This window comes from Nyctereutes procyonoides, unplaced genomic scaffold (genome assembly GCF_905146905.1).
Source record: "Nyctereutes procyonoides isolate TBG_1078 unplaced genomic scaffold, NYPRO_anot_genome, whole genome shotgun sequence".
Taxonomy (NCBI): domain Eukaryota; kingdom Metazoa; phylum Chordata; class Mammalia; order Carnivora; family Canidae; genus Nyctereutes; species Nyctereutes procyonoides.
This window is the reverse complement of record NW_026575044.1, coordinates 15,998,799-16,022,690: the sequence shown is the minus strand read 5'-3', so window position 1 is coordinate 16,022,690 and position 23,892 is coordinate 15,998,799. Positions and strand designations below refer to the sequence as shown.

Genomic DNA, 23,892 nt, shown 5'->3' with positions numbered 1-23,892 from the left:
CATTCCAGACAGTTCACTCTGCTGGACATACTATGCCCTACAAACACTTGGGATATCAGGAAGGCGGTTGCTCCCTTGCAGATATAGGCACAGGATGATTCTGGGGAGTCAGGTCCGATCAGAACCTGGACTGACAGGAGGGTTTCCCTTCTGAAGGACACACCTCCCAGTCCCCAGCAGGACAGAGCGCATCTCCTAAACCCTCACTTCCCTCCCATGCAGCTCTTTTAGGATGCTGGAAAAGCATCCACCATGCTCACTGCAGGATGCAGAAGGGTCGGTCCTGTGGCTCGAAGTTTCCAGTACTCCTCTCTCCATCCACTGTTCACCACCCCCAGGAATTTGCACTAAAGCCTCATGTAAGTTATCCCTTCCATTGACACTCCTGCCCTCCTTCCCCAAGGCATGTGTTTTGTTGGCTAATTCCCTTTGGTGATTGGTTCTGCAGCTCTTTGGGAGTTGTTTCCTGTGTTTATTTCATTCTACAGGAAAGGGAGAATTCTGAGTGTCTCCTTCTTGTCCAGTGAGCTCCTTCATCCTTGCCTGTCTTCCTGGTCCTGTCCACAGGCTGAGACCCTAGTTGGAAGAGCACCACCTGCACCTAGAGCAACTGAGGGGGTCTAGGGGGGCTGCCAGAGCTCCCAGGGTACATGAGAGCTGCCAGTACCGCCTACCCGGGAGTGGGCTGTCCTCTCTGTGGAGGTACTAGAGAAGCTGGGAGAGAGGAAAGAAGGCAGAGATGAGCTCAAGGCCCCCAGAGAATGGAGCCTTTGTGTGGGGTACAAATGAGGGACAAGGGGGTGATTGTGTGGGAGGGCCGGAAGAGCCACACAGCCTGGCACCACCATAGCCAGCACCGGATTCACCCATCTCCTGCTCCGACAACTCCCTGAGCACCAAGGGACCAGCACCAGACCTGGTCGGGGAAGGCATGGCAGACTTGATGCTGCAGGGATGAAAGTGGAAAGGAGGAAAAAGAAATACCTCTGCCGTTCATTATCCCAGACCCAGGGAACAGGAGGCAGAAGGAAAAAACAGAAGCAGCTTTTACTATATTTACATCCAACAAAACTTCGCAAGGAACAATCCTTACTGCACAGCCAGGGCCCTGGGCAGAGTGGAGGTAACAATGAGGACTGGATGGGGCTCCCTCAGCTCCCTCCTGACTTTCCAGGAGCTACAAACCGCTGAACCACGGTGCCCCATTTCCCTTCTCTCTCATCATCCCCAGGAACCTCATCAGCAAGGGGGCTGTGGCTCCAAAATAAATAACTTAAAATACAAACACTAAGGTAGACAGTGGGGAGCTTCAGGCTACTTCAGCAGTTCCAGGAAAGGAGGCCTGTCACCTGGCCTGGCAAGGAATGACATCCCTCCCTCCTACTCAGGGCAAAGGCTCAGCAGCTCTGTCGCTTTCCAGTTGTTTTTTAAAACAAAAACTTAGAAAATGCCCAGGGCAGTGCAGACCTGTGGGTGCCCTGGAGGAGAGTCCCCGGTGTAATCTGGGGAGGAACAGAGCTGTGCCAACTCCCGCCAGATATCGTACTACATCAGCATAAGCGTACTGGGTAGGCTGGAGATAGGGGCATCATGACTTCTGGTAACAGGGGTCCCTCCTCTCTTTTGTTGCCCACATTTGGAGCCTAGGGCTGGGTCTGCTTTCCAACTCCTCTATGAAAGGAGTAAGGAGAGCAGTTATCTCCAGGATGCCTTCTCCCTCACCTCCCCACCCCAGGCCAGAGAGGAGAGCTTAAGGGTTCCTAGCATTCCAGAGGTGCTCCAAAACATTTCCGGCAATCTATGGCCTTTGGGGTGGGCATCTGTGCCCGTCGCTGCCTCAGCTCCTCCTTGCCCATGCTGCTGGCCAGCTTGTTAAAGGCGGACTTGTACTTCTTGTCGAAAGCCACTAGGGAAGAGGATGAAAGTAGGTCAACAGAGGAGGATTCCCACCCCCCTCCTCCAACATCCAGCCCCAGATACTTAAACTCCTCAGGCCCCTGCTGCTCCCTTACCTATGTCCACGTGGTCCTTGCCCAGAGCAGCCATTGTCAGGAACAAGATTTCACGGTAGATGCCCCTGGAGTGGAGGCAGAGGGTATGAATGAGAGAAGGGGTTATGGAGCCTGGGACAGGCCAGGTACCTCCCAGAGAGGTGCACCATACCTCTGCAAGTGCAGACCAGCGGGAGGTGGCCCTAGCGTTTCCAGTAGGAGCCCTACAGCCTTGTGCACCTCATTGAGACCAACGTGGCGCAATACTGACTCCAGCAGGTCCAGGCTGAGGGGTGCAGGGATGGGGCCTGGCCATACCACCCGCTGTGGGATCTGGCCTGGGTGAAAGAAAGGAAAGCAGCCAGGATATTACTGAGCCCTCTGGGTGTGGGACGCACTCCTTCCCAGCCTGGGCCAAACACCACACTCACTGTGGATCCTCCAGAGCACGTAGAGAGGTGGGCAGCTACTGGGATCAGGGGTGAGGACATCCCACAGCAGCCGCACCTGCACAGATGCTGGATCAGGCATCAGCCAAGGAGATGGGGCCTGTAAAGAGCCAAGACAAAGGCAGGCTCACGAACTGCAGGCGGAGGGCTTGAGATGGACCAGCAATGCTCTGAGAGAGAGGGGCATCATGGGATGCAGCCAAAAAAACAAGGGGAAGGAACCTGTATCCCCCATGAGAGTGCAAGCTCTGAGAGCATGCATTTGTCCTGACATCTGCATCCCTCGTGCCTAAAAACTGCCTGGAACCTGAAAGGTGCTCAATAAATACTGGTGTCATGACAGACAGACATCCAGGAATCATTGTGGGAGGTACTGGGCACCACACAGGCATCTAACCCTGGGCCCTGGGCACCTAGGCCGCGTCACAAGTCCGCAGACGAAGGCTTAGTTGTAAAGTGAACAGGCCAGGGATCAGACTGGGGCAATGGACCCAAAGAGCCTGTGCCAGCTCTTCGGGGCGTGAGACACCAGGAGGTGAGGTGGGCCATACCCAGCAAGCGGGGCGACATAAGGGCACTGACCTGGGGCAGTGGGGGCCCATCACAGGAGGCCAGCACCAGGCATGGCAGAATGTTAGGCAGGCGCAGCCGCTGGAAATACCACAGAAGGTTCCAGAAGATGATGGGGTGGGCAGCAGGCAGCTCAGGCAATGCCAGCACCTCACTGCCCTCATTCTCCACCAGTGACTCCAGCTCTTTTCGCAGCACCAGGGGGCTCAGGTAGGCCCAGGCCCCACCCTCAACCCGCCGTGGCACAGCCTGTCAGGTATAAAGATGGAGAGCAGTACAGGGCAGATGCCGGCCATGCCCCTGGGGTGCCCCCCCCCTCAGGCCCCATCCCCAGGACCCCACCCCCAGGACCATGCTTCCCACTGAGTCACCTCATCCAGCAGCTCTGGGCTCATCATGCCCTACCACCACTGGGGAACACACAGACACATGCACCCTGTGCCCCAAGCCCCTGTGGCCCAGACCTTACCCCCATGTGCCCGTTGCAGAGCTGGGGCTCATCCAGAGCAAGGCAGAGCCTGCGGTCACTGAGCACAGGGCCTGAGCCCCCAGGGGTCGGGGCATCTTTGCTGTTACTGGCACCAGCCGGGGCAGGTTTGGGGCTGGGGGCACTGCAGGGGAACAATGGGGGTCAGCCCTTGAACCTCTGCCTCCCTGTTTCCACCCTGAAGCACTGGCCCTGCTTTGGGCACCTGGGTCGGGAATCCAGGGTCTGGACACTGAGCAGAGGCACAAAGGGGCAGGCGCAGAAGGGGCAGATGGTGTTGAGGTTAGAGTCATCGGGTGCCCAGCCGGCCATGATTTCCTCATCATACACCAGTGAGTCACAGGCACGGCAGGAGGAGCAGCTGGACAGCAGGATCTGCAGGCAAGAAGACCCCCCCCAGGCTGAAGAGCCCAAGCTCCTTGCAGGTGCCGCAGCCCCTGCCTTCAATGGAGAGACAGAGGGAATAGGCCCTGTGCATGTTTCTAGCACATCTAGGTGGGTGGACTGCTCCTCACTTCCAGGGACGGTGGCTGCGAGGACCCGGGGGTGTCGCTGAGGCGCTCCGAGGACCGGCGGAGGCTCAGGCTGCTGGCAGAAGACTCAGAGAGGTCCCACTCGCTGCCCAGAGAGGCTGAGCTCTGCCGGCACGTGAGAAGGAGTGGTCAGCAGGAGGTTCTCTGTTAGCAGTCCCGCCCCGGGCCTCATGGAGTTACAGCAGCTGGACACCCCCCCAGTGGCTGGCTCCCCCTCCACGTTGGCTCCCCCACAGCTGACTCCCCCCCACCCCAGCTGGCTACCTCAGACGCAGTGGATCCAGGGCGCTCGCGGGGGCGCAGGAGGCTGTCCATAGGGCTGCGGCGGGCGGGGGGAGGCAGGTCGGGGGGCAGCTCAGGTGGGGGAACATGAGAGGCAGGGGAGCGGCGGGAAGGAGTGAGCAGTTGTTGCAGGCGAGCGCCCAGCCCTCGTCTGGGGGTGCTGGCCTCATCCTGACGCCCACTGGCCTTGGACGCCCGCCCACTTGGCCCTTCCAGGGCTTCAGTGGACTGGGCACCCAGGGCTGAGCCTGAGTCCTCCAGGCTGCCTCCAGGGGCCAGCTCTTCACCTGTCAGGCTCAGGTCTGAGAGGCTTCCATCATGCCAGGGCACAGGCGACCCCCGGGGCTCCAGTACCCCCAAGGCCTCTATCACTGCAGGGCAGAGGAGAACCGTAGGAGACAGCACCTCGCTGTCCAGGAGCCAGGGAGACACCCCCTGGCTGCACAGACCCTGGCACCGCCACTACTACCACCACAGTGCCATGTCCCAGGCAAGGTCCCCCATCCTCTACAGCACACCCCACAGAGGGCCCCTGGAGCCTGGCTCTGCTCTCCTCCTCTCTCCCTGGGAAGCAGTCAGGAGAGCAGGCCGGGGGTATGGGTATGGGTCAGGCTGGGCACTCACTGTGGGCCACGCCGGCCTCCACGGTGGGCTGGGCCCCACGGGCACTGCCCAGGCTGCCGCTTTTCACCAGGCGCCCTGTGGGTGAAGCTGGGTCCCGGAAGCTTTGACCAGCCCAAGTAGTCTGGCGCTGAAGTGGGCGGGTAGGGGAGTGACGCTCGAGATAGGGCTCTGCAAACACCAGGAGGAGGCTGAAGACAGCCCACCAGAAAGCCCACCCTGTCCCAAAACAGGGCTTCTTGCATGGGCCTGGGGTTGTAGGGCTCCTCCCAGACAGAACATCCTCTCCTTCGTGACCAGCCAAGTGCACAGACCTGTCCCCAAAACACCCAGGTCCCCAGAACAACCCATGCCAGCCATGAAGCTAGCACCAGTTCTCTGTGCCCCTGCCCCACCAGGGCTTGGCTGCATGTCCCCAAGCAGGTTCCGGGTCTCCTACCCACCTGTCTGGGAGCTGCCTGCCTCCTGTGCTGATGCTTGTTGCTGTTGCTGCTGCTGCTGCTGCCGCCGTCGTTCCCTCAAAGGCTGGCGGAACTGAGCAGCCCCCAGGACGACATTCCGGAGCTTGGCCCAGCGCAGGCGCCCACCCGGTGTACCAGACAGCCACTTGCTTTCCAGCACAGCCTGCCAAGCACAGTGCTCATCAACATGGCCTACTTCCACACCCTGACTCCAGCCTGATGGCCACTGCCTGTTCCAGGGACACCAGGGACCCAGGGGCCATCTCCCCCTGCAGATGTCCTGCCTGGTCTGTCCTGCTGATGGCTCGGCCACCGCCACTCTGAGGGAACTGAAGGAAGCCAGAAGCTATGCGGATACTTTGTATGCAGTCTCCGCTACTTGTTAAGCATAAGGCTTTGAAGAAATTTTTTCATGTTTCTAGTCATGAGTTGTATCACATAAAAACCAGGAGGCACTTTAGTATTGTGGTTAAAGTCCTGGACGCACAAAACATCACTATGCCTGTGTTCATGTCCTGACTCCCTGACCTCTTCCCTATGGGATCCTGGACCCGTAACATGGGGCTAGAGGGAGGCGGGCCTGCGGAAACGATGAAAGGATAGAAAACACATGACATGCCTGGAACAGTGCCTGGAACAGTGCCTGGCATGCTGGCTGACAGCATGGATACCAGTGGGGGGTAGCAGTCCTTGCCTGGCCACCCCGTCAAAGCTATGAGGAGTGAGTAAGCTGCCAAGCAGAAGGGATGCTATCTGGTGCTAAACCGCTCCAATGGTCCAGTGGCTGACAGGGGTTACAGGGCCCTGTGGACTTTCCATGGTCACTCTTCAAGGGGGCATGAGGGAACAGCATCCTCCCTGAATCCACACTGGCACCGGCTGCCATCTCACCCCAAACAGTTTCAGTACCTTGTTGTAGTAGCCATAAGTGATGGTGTTGGGCACAATGCCTGCCCGCCTCATCTCCAGCATGACCCGCACGGACAGCACAGGCTGCCCATAATGGGAGCACAGCTGCATTAGTACGCGGTAACACACCTGGGCCAGGAGAGGACAGTGTGAGGGGCCCCTTCCCATCCCCAACCCCCAGGTCCTGCAGACGTCACCAGCCCGGGACAGCTCCCAGGGCACTGCAGAGAAGAGCTACTTGCCCTTCCTGGTTCTACGCCCTTGGGGTTCACGGATGCACCCTGAACATACTCAGTGAGCATCACAGGCACCTGCCCAGCTCCCTACCACTTCAGGGGCCTCCCTGGGGATGGGCGTGGATACCCACCTCATCGGGCAGCACCACCTTGCGGCTCTCCATCTGGCGCAGCACTTGGTAGGCTGTATGCAGGGCCTGCACACGGGAGGGCGCTGAGCGCACATAGGCAGGCAGACACAGGAACCACAGCCCGTAGCAGTGCCCCAGCAGGCAGCGCGCCCACAGCTCAGGTACAGCTGCTGACTTCTGCGCCATCCGCTGCGCAACCTTCATCTCCTGGATGGGGCAGGGCACACCCCGGTGAGGACGGTACCAGGCCAGGGCAGGCCTGGGGATGGGGTGGGGGAAGCGGCACCCTCCCCAGGGTCTGTGCTCTGAGAAGGCAGGAGGGATGCTGCACACAGGGTTCATTTCATCCCTGGGGCCCAGGCACCGAGGCCTAGCTCTAGAGTCGGGGCCCCCGCCTTCCCAGAGTGCTCGGAAGACAAAAGTGATGGGGACGACACTAACAGCTAACATTTTAAGTGCTTTTTATGGGCCAGGCACATTGAAACCTGCTAATAATAGCGTAGGTACTATCAGATCCGTTCCAGAGATGAAGACACGGCCTGAGTCAGGTGCTTCTGTAGGGCCCACATCCCTGTTACCTGTTTGGTACGGCGAGGGGCAGGGCTGCTGGGGGCGCTGCGGGATGGGCCTGGCACAGGCAGAGCACCAGGCTGCTCATGAGGGGACTCAAACAGCTCAGCCCGCAGCTCGGGAAACCCGTCGTAGCTGGAAGGGCCGAAAGAGGCAGGATTAGGAGTGGTCGATGAGCAGCCAGCCATGGCCTCGGCCTCCCAACAGAGGCTCTCACCAGTACTGGGGGGTGGAGTCACTGCCCTCAGGCGCTGCAGGCTCTTCAGGAGGTGTGATGAAGACGGTGAGCTCACTCCCTGACAGCTCCTCAAGCTCCACCAAGGGTGTGGGCTCAGGCTTCTCCTGCTCCGGGTGGACCTGAAGCAGGACAGTAAGAGTGAGCATGGAGACAGTGGGCACAGGGAAAAGCCAGGACATCCAGAGGAGAGCACCCCTGGAAAGCACAGCTATGGGGAAGAAGCACAGGCACTCGGGCTCCCCAAGATCCTGGAGACATCACCGGGGATGGAGTCAGGAATGGGAGGGCAGACAGCTGTGTGGCCCCGACAACTGGTGAGACGATGCGCTTTTAACAGCGACTATGGGCAGGGGGACAGCATCCAATACCTTGTCAACGCAAGAGTCGAAGAACTCAAGGGCAGCGTGCCGAGCAGAGCCAAATGAGCATTCCTCGATAAACTGGGAGAACATCTGTGTGCGCAGCAGCTGGCAGTACAGCTTGTGGCTGGAGCGCTCCCGGGACTTGAGAAAGCCTGGGAGTGAATGTGGACCATGGGGCTCAGCAGGCCACAGGCCCTATCACGACCTTCCTGAGACCCTGGGACCCAGTCGGGGCCCCTCTGGCAGGACAACTACAGGTGCCAAGCTAGCCGGGGGTCCCTCCCTTCTGTCTGCACCTGCTCCCTCAGATGGGGAGCCCTGAGGTCAGGGTCCTGGGGATGGTTTGGCCTACAGGCTGCTTACCCCAAGCCCTGAGCCCTCGGAGGGCAGAGCCAAGGCCCCAAGGACCATACAGGCTCAGGGCTGGTACCAGTGGAAGAACAAGCCAGGGAGTCTGCCCTCGGACCCCCACCCCAGGCCAGCTCTCCCTACCCTGCAGGAAGAAGAGGTTGTCCACATCTCGAACACCCTCCGAGGGGGCCTGGGTGAGCGGCCGCAGGAAGTCCCGGTAGCCCTTGAGCAGACAGGCCATGAAGCGGAGGAAGGCTCCCTGCACTTCGCGCTCCAGCCGGGCCCGGCGGCCACACACTGCCTCGTAGTCTGTCAGCAGAAATTCCAGGGACGCCTCCTCCTCGGGACCTGTGTATGCTGGGGACCAGGGCAGCCTGGGTCAGGGCTAGCCCCGACCCTGCTCCTCCCACACCTGTGCTGAAGCTAAGGCGTCCCTGGTAGGTACCCTCTTCAGGCCTCCCCAGTGACTGGATTGCCCCCAAGCCCTTGCCCCCCGCCACCCCCCAACTCACCACCACCACCACCCCATCCCTGGCGCACACATTCAGAATCGTGATGTAGCAGTCCCCACACTCCCAGGAAATTGGCATCCTGGCCACCTCCTCAAGCGAGTGAGGTCTGGTTCTGCACAGGCCTTCCAGCCTGGGGTCCCATGGTCAGGTGGGTTCCCAGTCCCACCCACCCCTGCCCAGGGTGCTCACTCTGATCCAGCTGCTGGTACAAGTTTGTCAGAGTTGCCAGCAGAACCTTGTAAGGTCTGCGGGGCAGGGTCCGAGGGGACAGTGGCTTCTTCTCCTCAGTCCTATGACAAGAGCAGAGGGAAGGAAGGGCTGTGAGGCTCCTGGCTGGTCTCTCCCACTGCTTGCCCACAGCTCTGCAAGCAGCGCTGACTGATGGACACCCAGCCCTCTTACTGGAAGAGCGTGTTGGTGTCAAGGTCGACGCAAATGACATCAGCAGGCGGGTCGTGCAGATCGAAGTAACTGGAGTGGATACCCACAATGAAGGGCACAGGGGCGCTCAGCACATCTGCCAGCACCAGTGGACAGAGCGGGATGTAGGGGCACTGCCAGTGCAGCGGGAAGATCATCTGGAGCGGCAGGGAGCAAGAACCAGTGGGCGGGGGGGGTGGCCGGAGTGTTGGCCAGGGTCAAGGAAGCTGCTGGAGGTGGGATCCCGAGAACAGCCCCTGATGCAAGTTGTGTATAGACTGTACCCCCCAACCCCCCAGAGGAAGGTAAAGGAAGTAGAATCTGGACAGGGGTGGGGGCACGTGCGAAAAGCTTCAGGGAAGGTGGGCTGGGCAGGGTGGCACTCACAGAGACCAGGGCCTCACAAACACTGGTGAGCAGGTCAGGCCGCAACGAGTGCACCAGCAGCTTGTGCTCTGTGAGCACAGCCAGCAGCAGCGTGATGGCCAGCTCGGGGCCGAGGCTCTGCAGCAGCTGTAAGAAGCTGGCACCGCTGCAGGCAGTGCAAGAGGGGCAGGGTCACCAGGGTGCCCTGGAGACCCCTCCCCAGACACCGGGCGCAGATACTGCTAGGGCCTGACCTGTGCAGACCTCAACGGCCATGCCCACCTGCCTAGCACCTACCAGGTCCTCAGTAGCCACAGCCCTCCCCCCAACCTGGACACATACCTGAGTGGCAGGGGTGAGGATACAGGCTGGCAGAGGAGCAGGTTGTCATAGGGCGACATCTGGGAGGCAGAAGAGCCGCAGGTCAGAATGAGAGGCTGGCCCCTGCCAACTCCCTCCGCCCAGGCAGCCCCACGCTGGGTGGCAGCTCTCACCTGCACCAGGATGCGAGGTCTCTGCGGGGAAGGGAAGGGGACGTTGTGAATGAAGTGGGAGATGTGCCTGGGAAAGAGAGGGATCCGGGTCAGAGGCAGATGCCCCAGCCCCCCGCCCATGTTCCGCCCTTCTTCACCTGTGCACCAGAACCTCGTAGTCCCTAAACTCAGCACAGCCCCTGCCCTGGGGCCGGGCCAGGGTAAACCAGGCTTCAGGCCCCACTCTTCCCTCAGCCAGGGGCACTTTTCCGGTGGACAGATTGCACAATCCTGTCCCTGTTCCTCCGCCCGCCTGGCCCTCCCTCGTCACCCCTGACCAGCAGCGGGGGCTGCCATGCTCACGCTTCCAAGGGCAGGCGGTGGGGGCCTGAGACGGAGTAGCGGTAGAGGAAGGTGAGGAAGGCGCGGAAGGCGGGGAAGGCCGGCCAGCGGGACAGCACAGCGATGGCGCGACGGCTGCGCACTGCCCGACCCCCCAGCGCCCGGCCCCGCTCCACAGCGCTCAAGAGCCCCAGGGCCCGTGCTTGGCGCTCCGACAGCCTGGCCCTCGGGAAGGCCTCATAGAACTGCAGGGCAGCGCCGTACACCTGGCGGGGGGCAGAGAGGCCGTGAGGTGGGCTCAGCAGAGCTGGACCCTTGGGCACAGCATGCTGTTCACCCACCTTGTCACCAGCTGCACCCGTGAGCACGAAGGTAGAGAAGACGGGCACGGGGTACTTGGTGTGGGCAGGCCAGCACTCGACAGTGGCTCCCATGGGCAAACAGAAGACGGGTACGGACTCGGGCAGGGGGAACGCCTCATTGTCCTCCTCAGGGTACCGGCCCAGCAGCTCTGTGGGGGGACCCAGGAGATGCCAGAGAAAAGCCACGTGGCAAAGGAGAAGCGAGTTCTGAGCATGGCGATGTTGCCAGCCAATAGGCACCAGGGCAGGTGGACATGAAGGAGCAAGGGTCTGGAGGCACACGGGGGCCACTCACCTGCCTCGTAGACCAGAGTGTGGGCCTTGGCTAGGCCCACTTTGTAGCACAGGTATACCGCTGGACCCCACTGTCCCAAGAATGACAAGACATAGATACACACTCACAAAGTTTTCTGGGCTCCATTTTGTCTACCATCCCTTAGCAATCTTTTCTCTTTATTTAAAAAGTGATTGTAAGTAGGCTCCATGCCCAGTGTTGAGCCCCAGAGCGAGGCTTAAACTCACAACCCTGAGAGGGAGAGTCAGACACCTAAGTGACCCAGCCAGCTTGGGGGCCAGTGGTCTTTTGTCTTTAAAATTCCCAACAATTCTGGGGTGCCTGGTGGCTCAGTCAGTTGAGCCTCTGCTCCTCCCCTCATTCACTTTCTGCCCCTCAAATAAATAAATCTCAAAAAAAGAAGAAGCCCTCCCAGGAATCCTGGTCCCCCAAGAGGAGAGTCACCCCTGAAGGCCTGCCGCGGGTGTCGGAAGCCCTCTAGCCCTAGGTGGCCTCTCTGCCCCAGTGCCCACACCCCAGCACACCACAGGCCCTGCTCACCACACCAGGGTTGAGGTTGCGGGGCAGTCGGCAGTAAGTATGAGGAGTGCCCTCCCCCTTGCTGGGCAGCACCAGGCAGACGTCGGTGATGCCAAGGGCATGCAGCCCTGCCCCCTCTGCTGCCCGTCGGCAAGTGAGGTAGGTGCGGGGGTGCCCAGGGCCCGGAGGGGCCAGGTTGGCCGAGTGGCTGTAGGGCGTTGTGTCCAGCACCTGAAAGCCAGGCTTGGGTCTTTCCTTCCCCTCGTACAGGACCCTGAACATGGAGAGCAGGGCAAAGGTCAGGGGTTCGGGGCAAGTCCTACTGACCAGTCTTGTCACAGCAAGCACCAGGGCCCACTTCTTGCTGGACTCTGCCCTCCAGCCTTCTGTGGCTCCTAACTGTTCACAAATGTGAGGGGGAAAGGCTCCCGTGGACTCACTGTGTGCCACATCCCACATACGGATGACCCTGTTGGGTCTTCTCAAGCACCCTGCGGAGGTGTTCTCCCCGTTGAACGGGGACATGGGCCCACAAGGGCTCACCACCCTGGCCAAGATCCCATAGCTAGCAAGCAGCTGCAGAGTCCACCCGCTGATTCCACGTGGGGACTAAGTGCATCCCCCCACCCTGCCCCCTTCCTGCTCTCATCCCAGCCCCCACCTCACCCTGCCTCCCCTGGTGCCTGCACAGAAGGGGCACGCACCCCAGCTCCACGAGGGGGGGCTTGTCACGGCCCCTGCGGTAGCAGATGACGGGCTGGGTTCCACCCAAGAGCCCAGCACTGAGTTCCAAGGGGTGGCCCCCAGCGGAGGACTGGATGCAGGTGTAGCCCTGGGGCACTTCCTCGCCCAGTGCCCGAGCAATGACCGCCATGTCTGTGATGGGCTCGGCTGGCCTGGGAGGGCGCAGGGGCCCACTGGGTTCGGAAACCCGTGTCTCCTCGGGAATGGGAGCTCCGTTCCCTGCAAGCCCGGCTATCACGAAGTAATCCACCAGCCGGGGGGGCCGCTCCTCCGCCATGGCCCCCCCCTCACTCACTGCATCTGGAACGGTCAAGTGGGGCAGAGGTGAAGAAGGGAGGCAACCAAGGCCCCCCTCTGCTCCCTCCTGTCCCCAGTCCTTACAGGGGAGGGGAGGGTCGCGGAGGTCCGCCAACCCCGAGCTCTCCCGCCTGTGACGTCACCAGACCCTTAAAGGGACCCGGCCCTTCCCGCGAGCAGCAGCAGCCCTCTCCCCCAGCAGGGCCCCAGCAGCGCCCCAGCAGCGCGCCCCAGCAGCGCGCCCCAGCAGCACGCCCGCGCACAGCTGACCGCAGCAGCCGCCCGGGGGCTCTGACCTCGCACCGCTGCTGCGGCCCCTACAGAGGCCCGGCCGCCCTCACTCCCCACAGTCGAGGTCACTATCTTTCCTGCACTGGCCCTGCCGTGACTTCGCCAAGCTGACAGTCTGTTTTCGGGGTTTCTGACCTTCCCACCCCTCCTGATGACATCACTAGAACCTCACGGTCCAGCCGAGGTTCTTAAAGAGCGCACCTCTACGTTTTCAGGAGGACCCCCCCGGGTTCCAGGAAGGCCCAGAAAATCCAAGTTTTCGTGTCTTTCCACCAGCCTCGGGTGTCCTCCTGCCTGCGGGTGCACTGACCCCACACACCAGCGCCCTCCCACCTCCAGGCTCCTGAAGTTGGGTCCGACGCGGCCGCGGGGGCGGGGGAACAAGGGCGCTCCACGGGCCTCCCCTGTGTGCTCACCTGCCGCCATGGCCTAACCCGGGGGTCCCCAGAGCCCGGGGCACGGAGCCGGGGCGCAGCTCGGCGAGTGGCTGCAGCACCGGACGGGAGGCGTGGGGCGCTCGGGAGGGGAAGGGAGGGGACTTCCCGAAACCCCGGAGGGGAAGCTGCGCGGGCGGAAGTCGGCCCCGGGGCGTGCGGCGGGGGCACCGCCAGGCCGGCCCCGCGGCTCTCCTCCCCCCACCTGCCCCGCCCCCGCCCCGGGCCCCCCAACCCCGCCTCGACGCCCAGCGCGGCCACACGCAGCCAGACGGTCCGTCCCCACCCCGGGTGGGGAGCCGCGGCCGCGGGCAGGGGTGGGGGGCAGGGAGCGGGGGGCCCGGGGCGGGGTGGAGGGGTGGGCGCCCTCCGGCCGCCGCACACCTGCGCGCCCGCCCTTGTCCCGCGGGCTCCCCGCGCTTTCACTTCCCCGCGGCGGAGGAAGCGGAACCAGCTGCGCCGCCGGAGCCCCGGCCTCCCCGCGCCCCCTCCCCGCCCGCCGCCAGCCCGGCCCTACCTGCCGGCCCGCGGCTCCCCGGCCCCCCGGCCCGCGGGCGGGCGGCTCGGAGGCGGGCGGCGGGCGGCGGGCTACCCGGCCCCGGACATGGCGCCCGGCTCGGCACGCTCCCGCCGGGAGGCGGGCGGAGGCACAGGCGGCCCGGGCGCCGCGCCGGGCTCGTCGGCGCGCCCCGCTTTCTCCGCGGCCCCCCCACCCCCCCCACCCGGGCCGTGACCCCGCCGCGCCCGCTCGGCGCCCGCAGCGCGACCCCTGGCGGCCGGGAGGGCCCCCTGCACGCAGGCGACGGCGCCCGTCCCTCCCGGGGGCCCGGTCACATGTGGCCAGAGGTGGGGGGTGGGGGCCGGGCTGCGCCGACCCGGCGACGCCCCGACTTCCAGGCTTAAGGCGCGCTGCATTCCCTGCGGGCCTGGGTTGCGAGCTCTCAGTTCCCTTTCTGAAAAAGAGCTGGGCTTCGAAAAGAGGAAGAGAGGGCGGAGCTGCGGGGTGCGCCCCGAGGGGAGCGGGGGCCGAGGCTGGAACCAGTGGGATGGACACCGAGAGGGCGCGGGGCTGGCAGCCTGTGGCGGCAACAGGCACCCCTCGGGAACCCTGGGAGCAGGCCAGCACTCAGGCAGCACTGTTCCTCAGCGCGGGGAGGTAGCCAACTTGGAGTGGGTCAGAGGCTGGCCCTGGACCACTCGTCTTCCAGGTTCTCTAAGCTGCAAAGGCCGGGACGCAGGGGAGACCAACCCGAGCCCTGTCTGGCATCCCCAGCAGGTAGGACATCCTGAGGAGACGCCCTCACTTGGGGGCCTGCTGCCCCTGGGGAAACACCAGGTATCTCAGGCAGCAGTCGCCTCACTCGCCTCACCTCTGACTCAGCCGGGACAGACAGGTGGGAGGGCACAGGAGGGAACAGGTGCTGCCCTGGGAGCCTACATTCTGTCTGAACTCCCGGGTTCGATGCTGGGTACAAATTCTGAGGCTTGGGGCCCCAACAGTGATGAGAAGGTGCAAAAGGACCCCACCCCCAGGATCCTCTAAATTCCCAAATGCATCCCCAAGAGTAGACACCACACCAAGTGTTTGATATAATTTTTTTATTAACGTATAATATATTTAATAAAAAATAATATCCACTCTGGCTCTCTCCTCCATTGCAACGGGAAGAGTGGTGAGGAGGGGCTGGCACTGCCCACCCCTAGGCATCTGGGCAAGCCCTGCCTCCGGGGCTCCCCTCCACCCCTGCTCTCCAACAGGCTCTGACCTCCAGACAGACGGTTCAAAGTTACAAGTGCTTTAGGCCCTCCCTTGAACTCCCCTAGGCCCACCCCTTGTGCAGAATTCAGGGGCCACCTGGACAAACCCCTTGCTTTTCCTCACTCTTAGGATCCCTCATTCACATTAGAAAGAGGATCTTGGGGCAGAGTGGAGTCTACTGGCCAGGGGGAAGGGAGGAAAGGAACAGTGATGGGGCAGGGCCACGGAGAGGGGTGCCCAGGAGGCCCATCATTGCAGCCGGTCACTACGGAATGAGTCCTCCACCGCAGGGTCAGGCAATAGGGCACAAGGGTCACTGAGCATGTGGAGCCCCTCCAGGCCTAGTGGCTCCATGCGCAGCTCCTCCTCCAGCCCCAGCCCCAGCCCCAGCCCCGCTGCTGACACCTCGAAGCCAGGCACTCCAGCCAGGGCTGCCGCAATCTCCTTAGAGAAACCCGGGGAGGACTCTCCTGTGTAGGCAGAAGAGATGAGTGAGGACCTATGGCCCTCGAACTCCTCTGGGACCCCTCCATCTCCCACCCCATCAGCAAATGTATCATCGCCTCCTGCCGTGCCCTGTCACCACCCACCCGCTCACCTGGAAGAATGATGTTGGGCCCTGAGGCATGGCGGGAACAGTGGGTCAAGTTCTGGTGATTGAGGGCATGAGGGTCCTGGAGGCTACTCACTGGTCCCTCACCCCCTAAAAATGCAGGCCCTTCAGAAAAGCCGGGGGGATCCAGCGCCAGGCTGGTTGATGGGCTCGCCATGCTGAACTGCTCCAGCTGTGGACACACAGACAAACCCTGAGGAAGAGACCTTCACAGCAGGGTGTCCCAGCCACCCTGCCTGCCCTCCAAAGCACCCCCACTCCTGGACTCCAGGAATAAGAGCAGAGACAGAAAGAAGGCCACAGGCAGACCAACAGAAGGGAGCACAGGGCCCGGAGTAGGTATGGGTACCATGCCTCCTGCGACACAGCGAGTACATGCCAGGAAGAACTCAGGGCAGAGCAGCAGTCACCAAAGAGCTCACTGGGTGGAGGGAGCAGGAGCAGGGGTCAAAGCAGGAGGAGAGAAGCCTCAGGTAGGCAGTGCTCTGTTATCTGGAGGGAGCGAGGATCTCCCCAATTCAGAGTGCACCAGTGATCCTGCACTGGCCTCTCTGAGCCTCCCCCAACCCCTGCCCTGCTTCCAAGCCAGGGACCTGGGTACTCACGTTTCCCAGGCTGAAGTCACTCATCGGCCGGAGGTAAGACTGCTGCCCATGCCCACTGGAGCCAGGCGAGCACAGTGTACCATAGTGTGGCGGCCGGCCCAGGGGCTGCCCACCTGAGGGCTGCATGGAGCAGGCCTGAGAAGACAGCCCTGGCTGCTGCAGAGGCTTTGGTGTGGGTGCCTGGCTGGGCAGAACCAAACTCGGGGGGCTGTACGGGTATGGAGGCAGCCGCTGGTCAGTGGACAGTTTGTTGGTATCCAGGGGGACGCCCTAAGGAGAAGCAAGGAGAGGGGGAGATACTTACCCCTCAGGAACGCCCCCCCAGGGGAGCTTGGTCAGGGCTTCCCACCCTGTGAAGCTGCAACCATCCTCAGCGCACACATGACGGTGTTCTGGGGGGGGGGGGTGTTCCGTGGGGTGCCCCGGGGCTGGGTGCCGACATTCAAACACAAAATGAAAGCGACTGAGTGAGGCCAGTGTCAGGAGGCCCCAGGTTCCCGGCAGAGGGAAGCTGCTCCAAAGCTGTGCACTGTCACACTGCCTGCAGCAGCACAGCCCACAGGCAAGCGCCCACATGCACTGAACCTGAGGCCAGTGGCAGGGAGAACCTACAGGAGGGAGGGAGGTCAGGCCACTCTAAGCTCCAAGGGAGCAGAGCCGTGCTGGCCCGGGCTTACCCTTTCCTCTGGGAAAGGGGCCTGCGTAGGGATGGAACCCGGAACACACATCCTAGGAAGCAGTAAAGGTGCAGACCAGGGCAGGGGGGTGGGGGCTGGGTGAGGGGGTGGGGAGCCACATAGCTCAGCACTGGGGGAAGAGCCCCCTGCTAGGTTCTCAGCCTGCTCCCAACTCTTCCTAACTTGCTGAGTAAGCTCACAGTGAACCTTCCCTCTGGGCAGGGTCCTCATCTGTAACATGAAGAGACAAGGCTCTAGGATCGAGAGCCCCTGACTCTATGAAATTTGTGGAAGGACAGCAATGGGAGCGGGCATGGGACAGGATGGAGGCATGAGAGACAGACAAGGAAAGAAGCATGAGGAGAAGAGGGAGAAGAGAAGAAGCAGCTACCATCTGGGGAGCATGCACCTGGGTGGGCACAGCCTAAACATGTCCCGTACGCGACTCCTGTGATCCTTACAACAGCATCCTTGTTTTACAGGTGAGAATGTGAGGCTCACAACCGGGATACCACCTGTCCAAGGAGACTGCTAGGAAGAGGCGGGGTCGGGACAGGAACCGGGGAGCTTACCCAGGGCTTGTGCCCGTCAGGCAAGAGGTGAGAGGGACAGAGGAATGGAAGGGGAGCACAGAAGTGAGGAGAGGGTGTCTGAAGAAAGGAAGGTGGGAGGGAACACGTGGCGGGGGGGAAGCCAACGGACATAGACGGAAGGCAGCCACGCATACCTGAGTGATGGAGGACAAGGTGGGTGACATTGTTGGCGAAAACTGTTTGGGCAGCTGCTGTTGGGACCTTCTGGCGTCAGCTGGGCCCGCGGGCAAACTCAGGGGGCTGAGGGGCACGCGGCGGTGGCGGGGGGAGGCTCCAGGGGTCGATGTGGGGTAAGGGGGGGCACTCGGCACAGGAGAGGCAGTGGAGGAGGAGGATGTGGAGGAGGAGAGGGCTGGGGCGCTGAGGGAGGGATGGCCCAGGGAGGCGGTAGGCAGTGCGTGGCGGGCCAGGGAGGATGCGGGAAGGGAGGGGTGGCTGTGGGAGCCCTGGAGCGGGGGCTGGGGGCTGCTCAGGGAGGCCTGCAGGTTGGGATTGCTCAGGGAGGACTGCAAGGATGGATGGCTGAGAGGAGAGTGAAGTCCTGCAGACACAGACAAAAAGCAGAGATGCCGACGTTACCAATGGGAGCCGGGCCTTCCTCCGCCCAGTACGGGTAGCAGCGACCAGACTATGAAGGTGGCAGCACGATGTCCTCCCTGCTCTGTCCCTGACCGTGAGCTTGGCGTGGCCCACCTGGGGGCTGCCCTCCCTCACGTCTGCCTGAGAGAATGCTGGGGAGGGCTGGTGTGCACGGTCCCTGGGCTCCCAGGTGCGCCAGACCCACACCTTCAACCCTCAGCCGGGCAGTGCTCCACGGCACACAGCCAGGATCACCACTCACCTGGCACCTCATAGCCCGAGCCCGGGCCCAGTCCCAGGCCCCCGCTGATGCCAAGGTGGGTCATGGTGTGAGTCAAGTTGGAGGTACTGTTGCCTCCACTCAGGCTGGGGTAGGCTGTCTCCTCAGGGTCCAGGGGGGTGGGCAGTGGTGGGGGAAAGTGCAGATTGGTGAGGTCAGGTAGGGAGCCGCCTGTGTTCATGGCAGGTGGGAGGACGGGCACGCTGGGAGGCTGGTCGGGAGATGGAAAGATGCTGCGGGAGGAGAGCCGTAGATGGGGGCGGTGGTCGGGGAAGGGCATGGAGGCTGGCCTCCCACGTTTCCCTCAGCCCCTTGGCCAACCTCACAGAGGCACCTACTTAATTCCAGGGACTTCACAGGACCGAGGTCGGGAGGAGGATGACAGCTGAGGAGAGATAAAGAATGTGGGAATGGAGGACTGAGGAGGGCCTGTCCCACAGAAGGAAGAGGGCAGGGCATCACACTGACCTTCTTAGCATCCCATGGCTTCAGCAAATGCTCGTCATCTAGCAAGTTCTCCTCAACAGCAGGGACTTGAAAGAGAAAGACTGGCGGTGAGAGGGTTGGAGAAGGAGCCAGACAGACCAGAGAGGGAGCAGAGGCGAGTGGGAGCCGGCCCTGCTTCCAGGCCCGACATGAAGCCCCCAACACCAGCCCAGAGGTTCTTGGGTATCAGGACCCACAAATGGCAAGAAAAACATACCTTTAGAGCCCAAGTCACCATCCAAAAAACCTACAAAGGATGCAGTAGAGTTGGGTACAGCCCATACTTCTCTACCCACTTCGAACCAAAGCTTCTCAGGCTACTCCCTGCCCGGGGCCAGGGCCGTTTACCTCCGCGGCGGCTGGGCAGGATGCCGGGAGGGGCAGGGCCTGGATATGTGTCCTGAGGGCTGGGGTTCATCACACTGGTGTGAAGGGCAGAGTCAGAACTTGTCCTGTGGCGGGGGGGGTGGGGGGTGGTGGAGGACATGAGCTGGCACCTGTGCCCGTCTTCCCAGTTCCTGTGCCCTGCTCAGTGGGGGAAAACACTGGCTGGGCTGGGACAGGGTGGGGCGAGGGAGCAGGGCCCAGAAAGCACAGATAAGAGACGTGGCACAGAGAAGTCCAGGGCCATCACCTGTTCAGTGCAGATGGTAGTCGAAACAACTGCCCCTTCTCTGCAGGGAAGTTGCCCCAGGGCATCGTCCTGGGGTGGAAACACAAGGTCATGAGGAGAAAGGCAAACAGACAGGAAAGGGGCTGGAGAGAGCCGTGCAGCCCAGGCCAAGATGGACAGGGCTGGGCAGCCGGCGCGGTGCCTCCTTTCTGGTTCTTCTGCTACCTGTGACCCATGACCCCTCTCCCACAATCAAGCTAAGAGATCTGGATATTCTCAACCTGTCTCTGTCGGGACAAGCTGAATGGGAATCCTGGAGCCCAGCAACTGGCCACTGAGGACGCCATAGATAGGAGAGACTCGGAAATCTGAGCGCCAGAACCGCGCAGTTGGCACCCACTTCTGTTGAGAGGCAGTCATTCTCCCTCGCAACACACACACCCCAGCCAGCCACAGTTACCATTGGTCCTGCACTGGCTGGCCTGGGAGGCTCGGCTGCCCGTGTCAACATGGCCAAGACTGGACTCTGACCCACCTACTACACCTGCCCTCACCCCTCCCAGCCCTGCATTATGGAGCAGGTACTGTTCCGAGCCTGCCCAGAGAGCCTAGCCCCGACCCAAGCTCCCCCAAAGACATGTCAGAGAGTAGACAGGAGATCCTGTCTGCCCTAGACACTGACCTCCGCCAGCTGGACTCCGGGGGAGGAGATAGGTAGGCAGGACTATAGGGAGAGCTGTCGACGTGAGCCGCACCAGTTAAGGAGACAAGGATGAGGGGGGCAGAGGATCAGAGACCAAGGGAGAGGAGAATACTGGAGGAAACTGATGAGTCATTTTTAGAAACAAGTACCCCCTCTCTTCCTCAAGCAGCAACGACAGGGCTGAAGGATGGAAAAGTGAACCATGCCCAGCCGAGTTGGAAGAACAAGGGAGAGTAACTGGACAGGGCTTGGGAATCAGGTCGTGAAACCTCAGTGACTGAAGGGGGGACCAAACCCCCTTCGGCAGGAGACATGTATCCTGCTCTGGCAGCAAAGAGCAGGCTGCACACAGCCAGAGAGAATGAGGCACAGCCACGCAGGCTGGATGGCGGCTTTCCTGGGAGGCTGGCACAAGACGGACCCAACCCACAGGCAGTGTCCCTTCACGCAGAATCCCGTCCCCAACCCTGCAGACAGCCCGAATCCTTGGTGAAGGATATGTGACGGGGGTGGCGGCGGAGCGGGGACACCATCCTTCGGGGGTCTCGCTGCACCCGTTCCACCAGCCCGTGGTGCCGCGTGCCCCGGGAGGAGTCCAGAGGCGAGTGGAGGGGGCTCTGCCAAAAGAGATAGGTCAGTCAGCAGGGGAAGCTGCCCGACAGCTTGTGCTCCCCCTGGGCTGCTGTCCACTCACCTGGAACTCGGCCAGGCCACAGCCAATCTGGTTCACGTTGGGCAGAGAGCCGCCGTAATGGGAGCTCCTCGTGTAGGCCAATCGCAATTTTTGGGCCTGTAACTGAGACATGGAGGACAAGTGGGAAAGTCAGGAAAGATTCTGACTACCGTTCCTATCCTTTGGCCACTCTGGCCATCTCTCCCCAGGGTATGCCACTATTGCTGGTGCATTTAGGAAAGCTGCCAAAAGAAAAGCCAGAGCTGGGCCAGACAGGGTGTGGAATCTGCCCAACCAACAGCACTCATGGCTGGCATTACCCTGCCAGGCAGGCCTGACACTTTGCTCAGGGCCTGTCCCGGTTGGCATCAGCCTGAACAGAGTCCCTGAGGGCTTGCCGGGAGCCCCCAGGCTAGTCATATGACTTAACTCCTGGGAAGGATGCCTATTAGGCACCTCCGCTTTCCCTTCCAGATGCGTCCAGGACTAATTGGAACATGAGGGGAAGGCCACAGGTGGATGCCACAGAGCCATTATCAACAGCCTCTTTCCCTCCCACTCTGGAGGGCACAGGCTTCTAGGCTCTGCCACTTGGCCAGCATTAGGAAAGCTACGCAGATCTTGCACCACCCTTGGAACATCTGCACATCTAGGAAATGATGGCTCTCCTAGCTGGAAAACCAGTACCAAAATCAGGAGGCAGTCTTCTTCCACCTAGCTCTAAAGCCCCCAAACTGGCAGGGGAGCTTTGAGAAGGGTGGTGAGAGGACGATCAATAGCCAAGTTCAGCCTGGGCAGAGCCATGTCCCTGGCCTGATCCCCACTGTGGGGAAACGTATCCAGCACTGCAGTGAGAAGCACAACCCTCAGTCCGGCACAGCGTCAGCCTGTCTACAGATCTTAAGTCCCTCTGTGAGAGGTGAACACCTACTTCTGGGGCTCAACCACTGCAACCAGCCAAAAACTAGACCCAGGGCAGCTGATGAGCTTCGGGGATCATGCAGTGTTGTGCACAGGCCAACATCAGAACTAACTTTCTGTTCCAAGAGGCCAGCCCACTGAGTGTAGCAGACACTATATAAACCTTTGGGCCACTCAAGATTGCTATTAATACATGTGCTAACCCCAGCCTTTCAGCAGTAGAGGACTTTAGGCTGTATCTGCCTCAAAGGAGCCCTCTCCTAGCCAGATAACAAGCTAAGCCCCAGATCTCTTATCTCTAATTTTAGACCCTTGGGTACCGACACCCTGGCCTTGTATGCCCACTAGACATGTATGTGCAGCAGAGGAGTAACCCTGCAGTTGCAAGATGGGTGGAGGGAGCGTTTCGACAAACTGAGGCATTACAAAGTCAGAGGCCTCAGCTCTGAGCTTTTCCCAGTCCTTCTCTTTGCACACACAAACCCTAAAATCCCACCATGCCTCTGCTGGAGTTACAGTCCAGACAGAGGATAGAGGCCCAAACCGAGCTTCTTGCCTACCTTCTTGCCTCCACACTCACCATGATCAAAAGCTCCTCCAGGGAGCAGTCAGCAGTTAGATCATGATCCTTGTGGCATTTAGAGGGAGTTGTGTATGTGTGCACCATTTGTTTCCCCACGTCTCTCTGTTCTGACTCCCACAAACTAGGACACACGGTCTCTAGAGACCAAAAAGGGGGAAAAAAAACACAAGAAAAACTAACAGGGGAGACAGAAGCAAGAATACAGCAGAACCACAGCCATAGACTCAACCCGTCAGATCAGCAGAGAGCTCTGAACCATCTCCCCGAAAGTTCCTTCTAGCTCCCTGCCCTGGGGGATCACTGCAATATCCTCACCTGCTGTTTTGAGAGTAAAGTGTCCCTAAATTAGGACTGCATACCAGCTGGGCAGACTCCCCACCCTCACTCCCTCTGACATCCAGTCCCGGGAAACAAAAAACGAAGGCCAGAGGGGTTCCAAAGCCAACTTTGCCAGGATGCCTCCCTCCTGGAACTATGTGGGAATGAATATCCGCTACACAGAAAAGTCCCTCCAAGGCACCTTATAACTGACCACAAGGCAGCCGTCTTCCTAGAAAGCTCAGCAAACCTAACCTGTCGCCAACTGGTTACCCGCTTCGGAGTTTCAAAATCCCACCTCCCCTCCGCGGCGGCCAGGGAAAACATCAGCACAGTCCGTAAGCAATGGACCTCACCTTCATTCTCGTCGGAAAACCACAAGAAATATTTGAAAAAGGAAGCAAAGGGAAGGGACTCAGGAGGGGACTTCCTGCCCCAGCAGACCCAGCGCGGCGGCGCAAACCACTCAGGGGCCCTTTCCCGGAGGGACGCAAGTGCCGAGAGTGGCCCCGCGGGGCAGAGCGACCGGCTGGAGATCCCCGACTCCGAGGGGCCGGGCCGGGCACCCGGACCATGCCCCCGCCCCAGGGCAGGAACGTCCCCGGGGCGTCGACTCGGGAGCCGGGCCCGCCGCCCCCCCCCGCCCCGCGGCCCTCCACCCGCGTCTCCCGGACTGCCGCGGCCCCGCTCCGCCTCCCTCGCCGCGGCGCCCGCCCCCGCCCCGCCTCCCGGTCCCCAGCTCGGAGACAGCTCTCTGGGCTCCTGCGGCCCGGCGGCCCCTCACCCGGGTGGAGCCGATGTCCATCATCACCTCCTCGAAGGCCGCCGTCTCTTCGGCCTGACGCTGCTTCTGCAGCGCGATCTTCTCGCTAAACTTACGCGGATTGGAAGCTGCGGCCGTGGCCGAGCCGGGCCCGTTCGCGCCCGCCGTAGCCATCTTCCCTGTGCGTCCCTCCCCGCCACCCTCCCGGACAAGCCACGGCCCCGCCGCGGGCCCCGGCTCGCGCCTCCAGCCGCAGCCGCCGCCGCCGCCGCCTCGGCGAGCACCGCGAACCCGGCCCCAGCCTAGCCCGGACCTGCCGCGCGCGGGGACCGCCGGGTACTGTAGTTTGTTTACGTGACCCCTGCGCGGCCCTAGGCGAGCAGCGCGAGCAGGAAGCGGACTTCATTTCCCAGTAGCCCTGGGGCCCCGGGGGCCTGGAAGCCTGGCCCCTCCCCCCGGCTCCTCCCTGCGCGAGGCAAG

At 61.5% G+C, this 23,892-nt stretch overlaps 2 protein-coding genes across 7 annotated transcripts; both read right to left on the bottom strand.

Annotated features, from left to right (window-relative positions):
• Nucleotides 1-1,028: 1,028 nt before the first annotated feature.
• Nucleotides 1,029-13,892, bottom strand: DENND4B (DENN domain containing 4B). 5 transcript variants are annotated; one of them, XM_055324130.1, is made up of 28 exons: nt 13,764-13,892; nt 12,185-12,524; nt 11,502-11,754; nt 10,962-11,031; nt 10,646-10,815; nt 10,326-10,570; nt 9,984-10,050; nt 9,832-9,890; nt 9,511-9,655; nt 9,106-9,281; nt 8,893-8,993; nt 8,333-8,548; nt 7,847-7,992; nt 7,458-7,597; nt 7,249-7,375; nt 6,671-6,877; nt 6,304-6,432; nt 5,377-5,557; nt 4,937-5,104; nt 4,295-4,683; nt 4,013-4,135; nt 3,703-3,872; nt 3,480-3,621; nt 3,023-3,259; nt 2,423-2,540; nt 2,164-2,329; nt 2,013-2,077; nt 1,029-1,906 (listed from the first exon to the last, which is right to left on the bottom strand). In XM_055324130.1, the coding sequence occupies exons 2-28, from the start codon at nt 12,499-12,501 to the stop codon at nt 1,761-1,763; spliced, it is 4,473 nt and encodes a 1,490-aa protein (XP_055180105.1). In that variant the 5' UTR covers nt 12,502-12,524; nt 13,764-13,892; the 3' UTR covers nt 1,029-1,760. The 5 variants fall into 5 exon arrangements, with proteins under 5 accessions (XP_055180105.1, XP_055180104.1, XP_055180102.1 ...); XM_055324129.1 differs by lacking the exon at nt 13,764-13,892 and adding an exon at nt 13,014-13,472; XM_055324127.1 differs by lacking the exon at nt 13,764-13,892 and adding an exon at nt 13,229-13,472.
• A 945-nt stretch (nt 13,893-14,837) lies between these two features.
• On the bottom strand, nt 14,838-23,692 carry CRTC2 (CREB regulated transcription coactivator 2). Of its 2 annotated transcripts, none has more exons than XM_055324497.1 (14): nt 23,434-23,692; nt 20,849-20,950; nt 20,659-20,771; nt 20,134-20,199; nt 19,473-19,541; nt 19,187-19,290; nt 19,056-19,085; nt 18,821-18,885; nt 18,691-18,737; nt 18,335-18,585; nt 17,628-18,034; nt 16,224-16,493; nt 15,604-15,790; nt 14,838-15,475 (listed from the first exon to the last, which is right to left on the bottom strand). In XM_055324497.1, the coding sequence occupies exons 1-14, from the start codon at nt 23,584-23,586 to the stop codon at nt 15,255-15,257; spliced, it is 2,085 nt and encodes a 694-aa protein (XP_055180472.1). In that variant the 5' UTR covers nt 23,587-23,692; the 3' UTR covers nt 14,838-15,254. The 2 variants fall into 2 exon arrangements, with proteins under 2 accessions (XP_055180472.1, XP_055180471.1); XM_055324496.1 differs by lacking the exon at nt 23,434-23,692 and adding an exon at nt 23,006-23,267.
• Between the last annotated feature and the right edge of the window lie 200 nt (nt 23,693-23,892).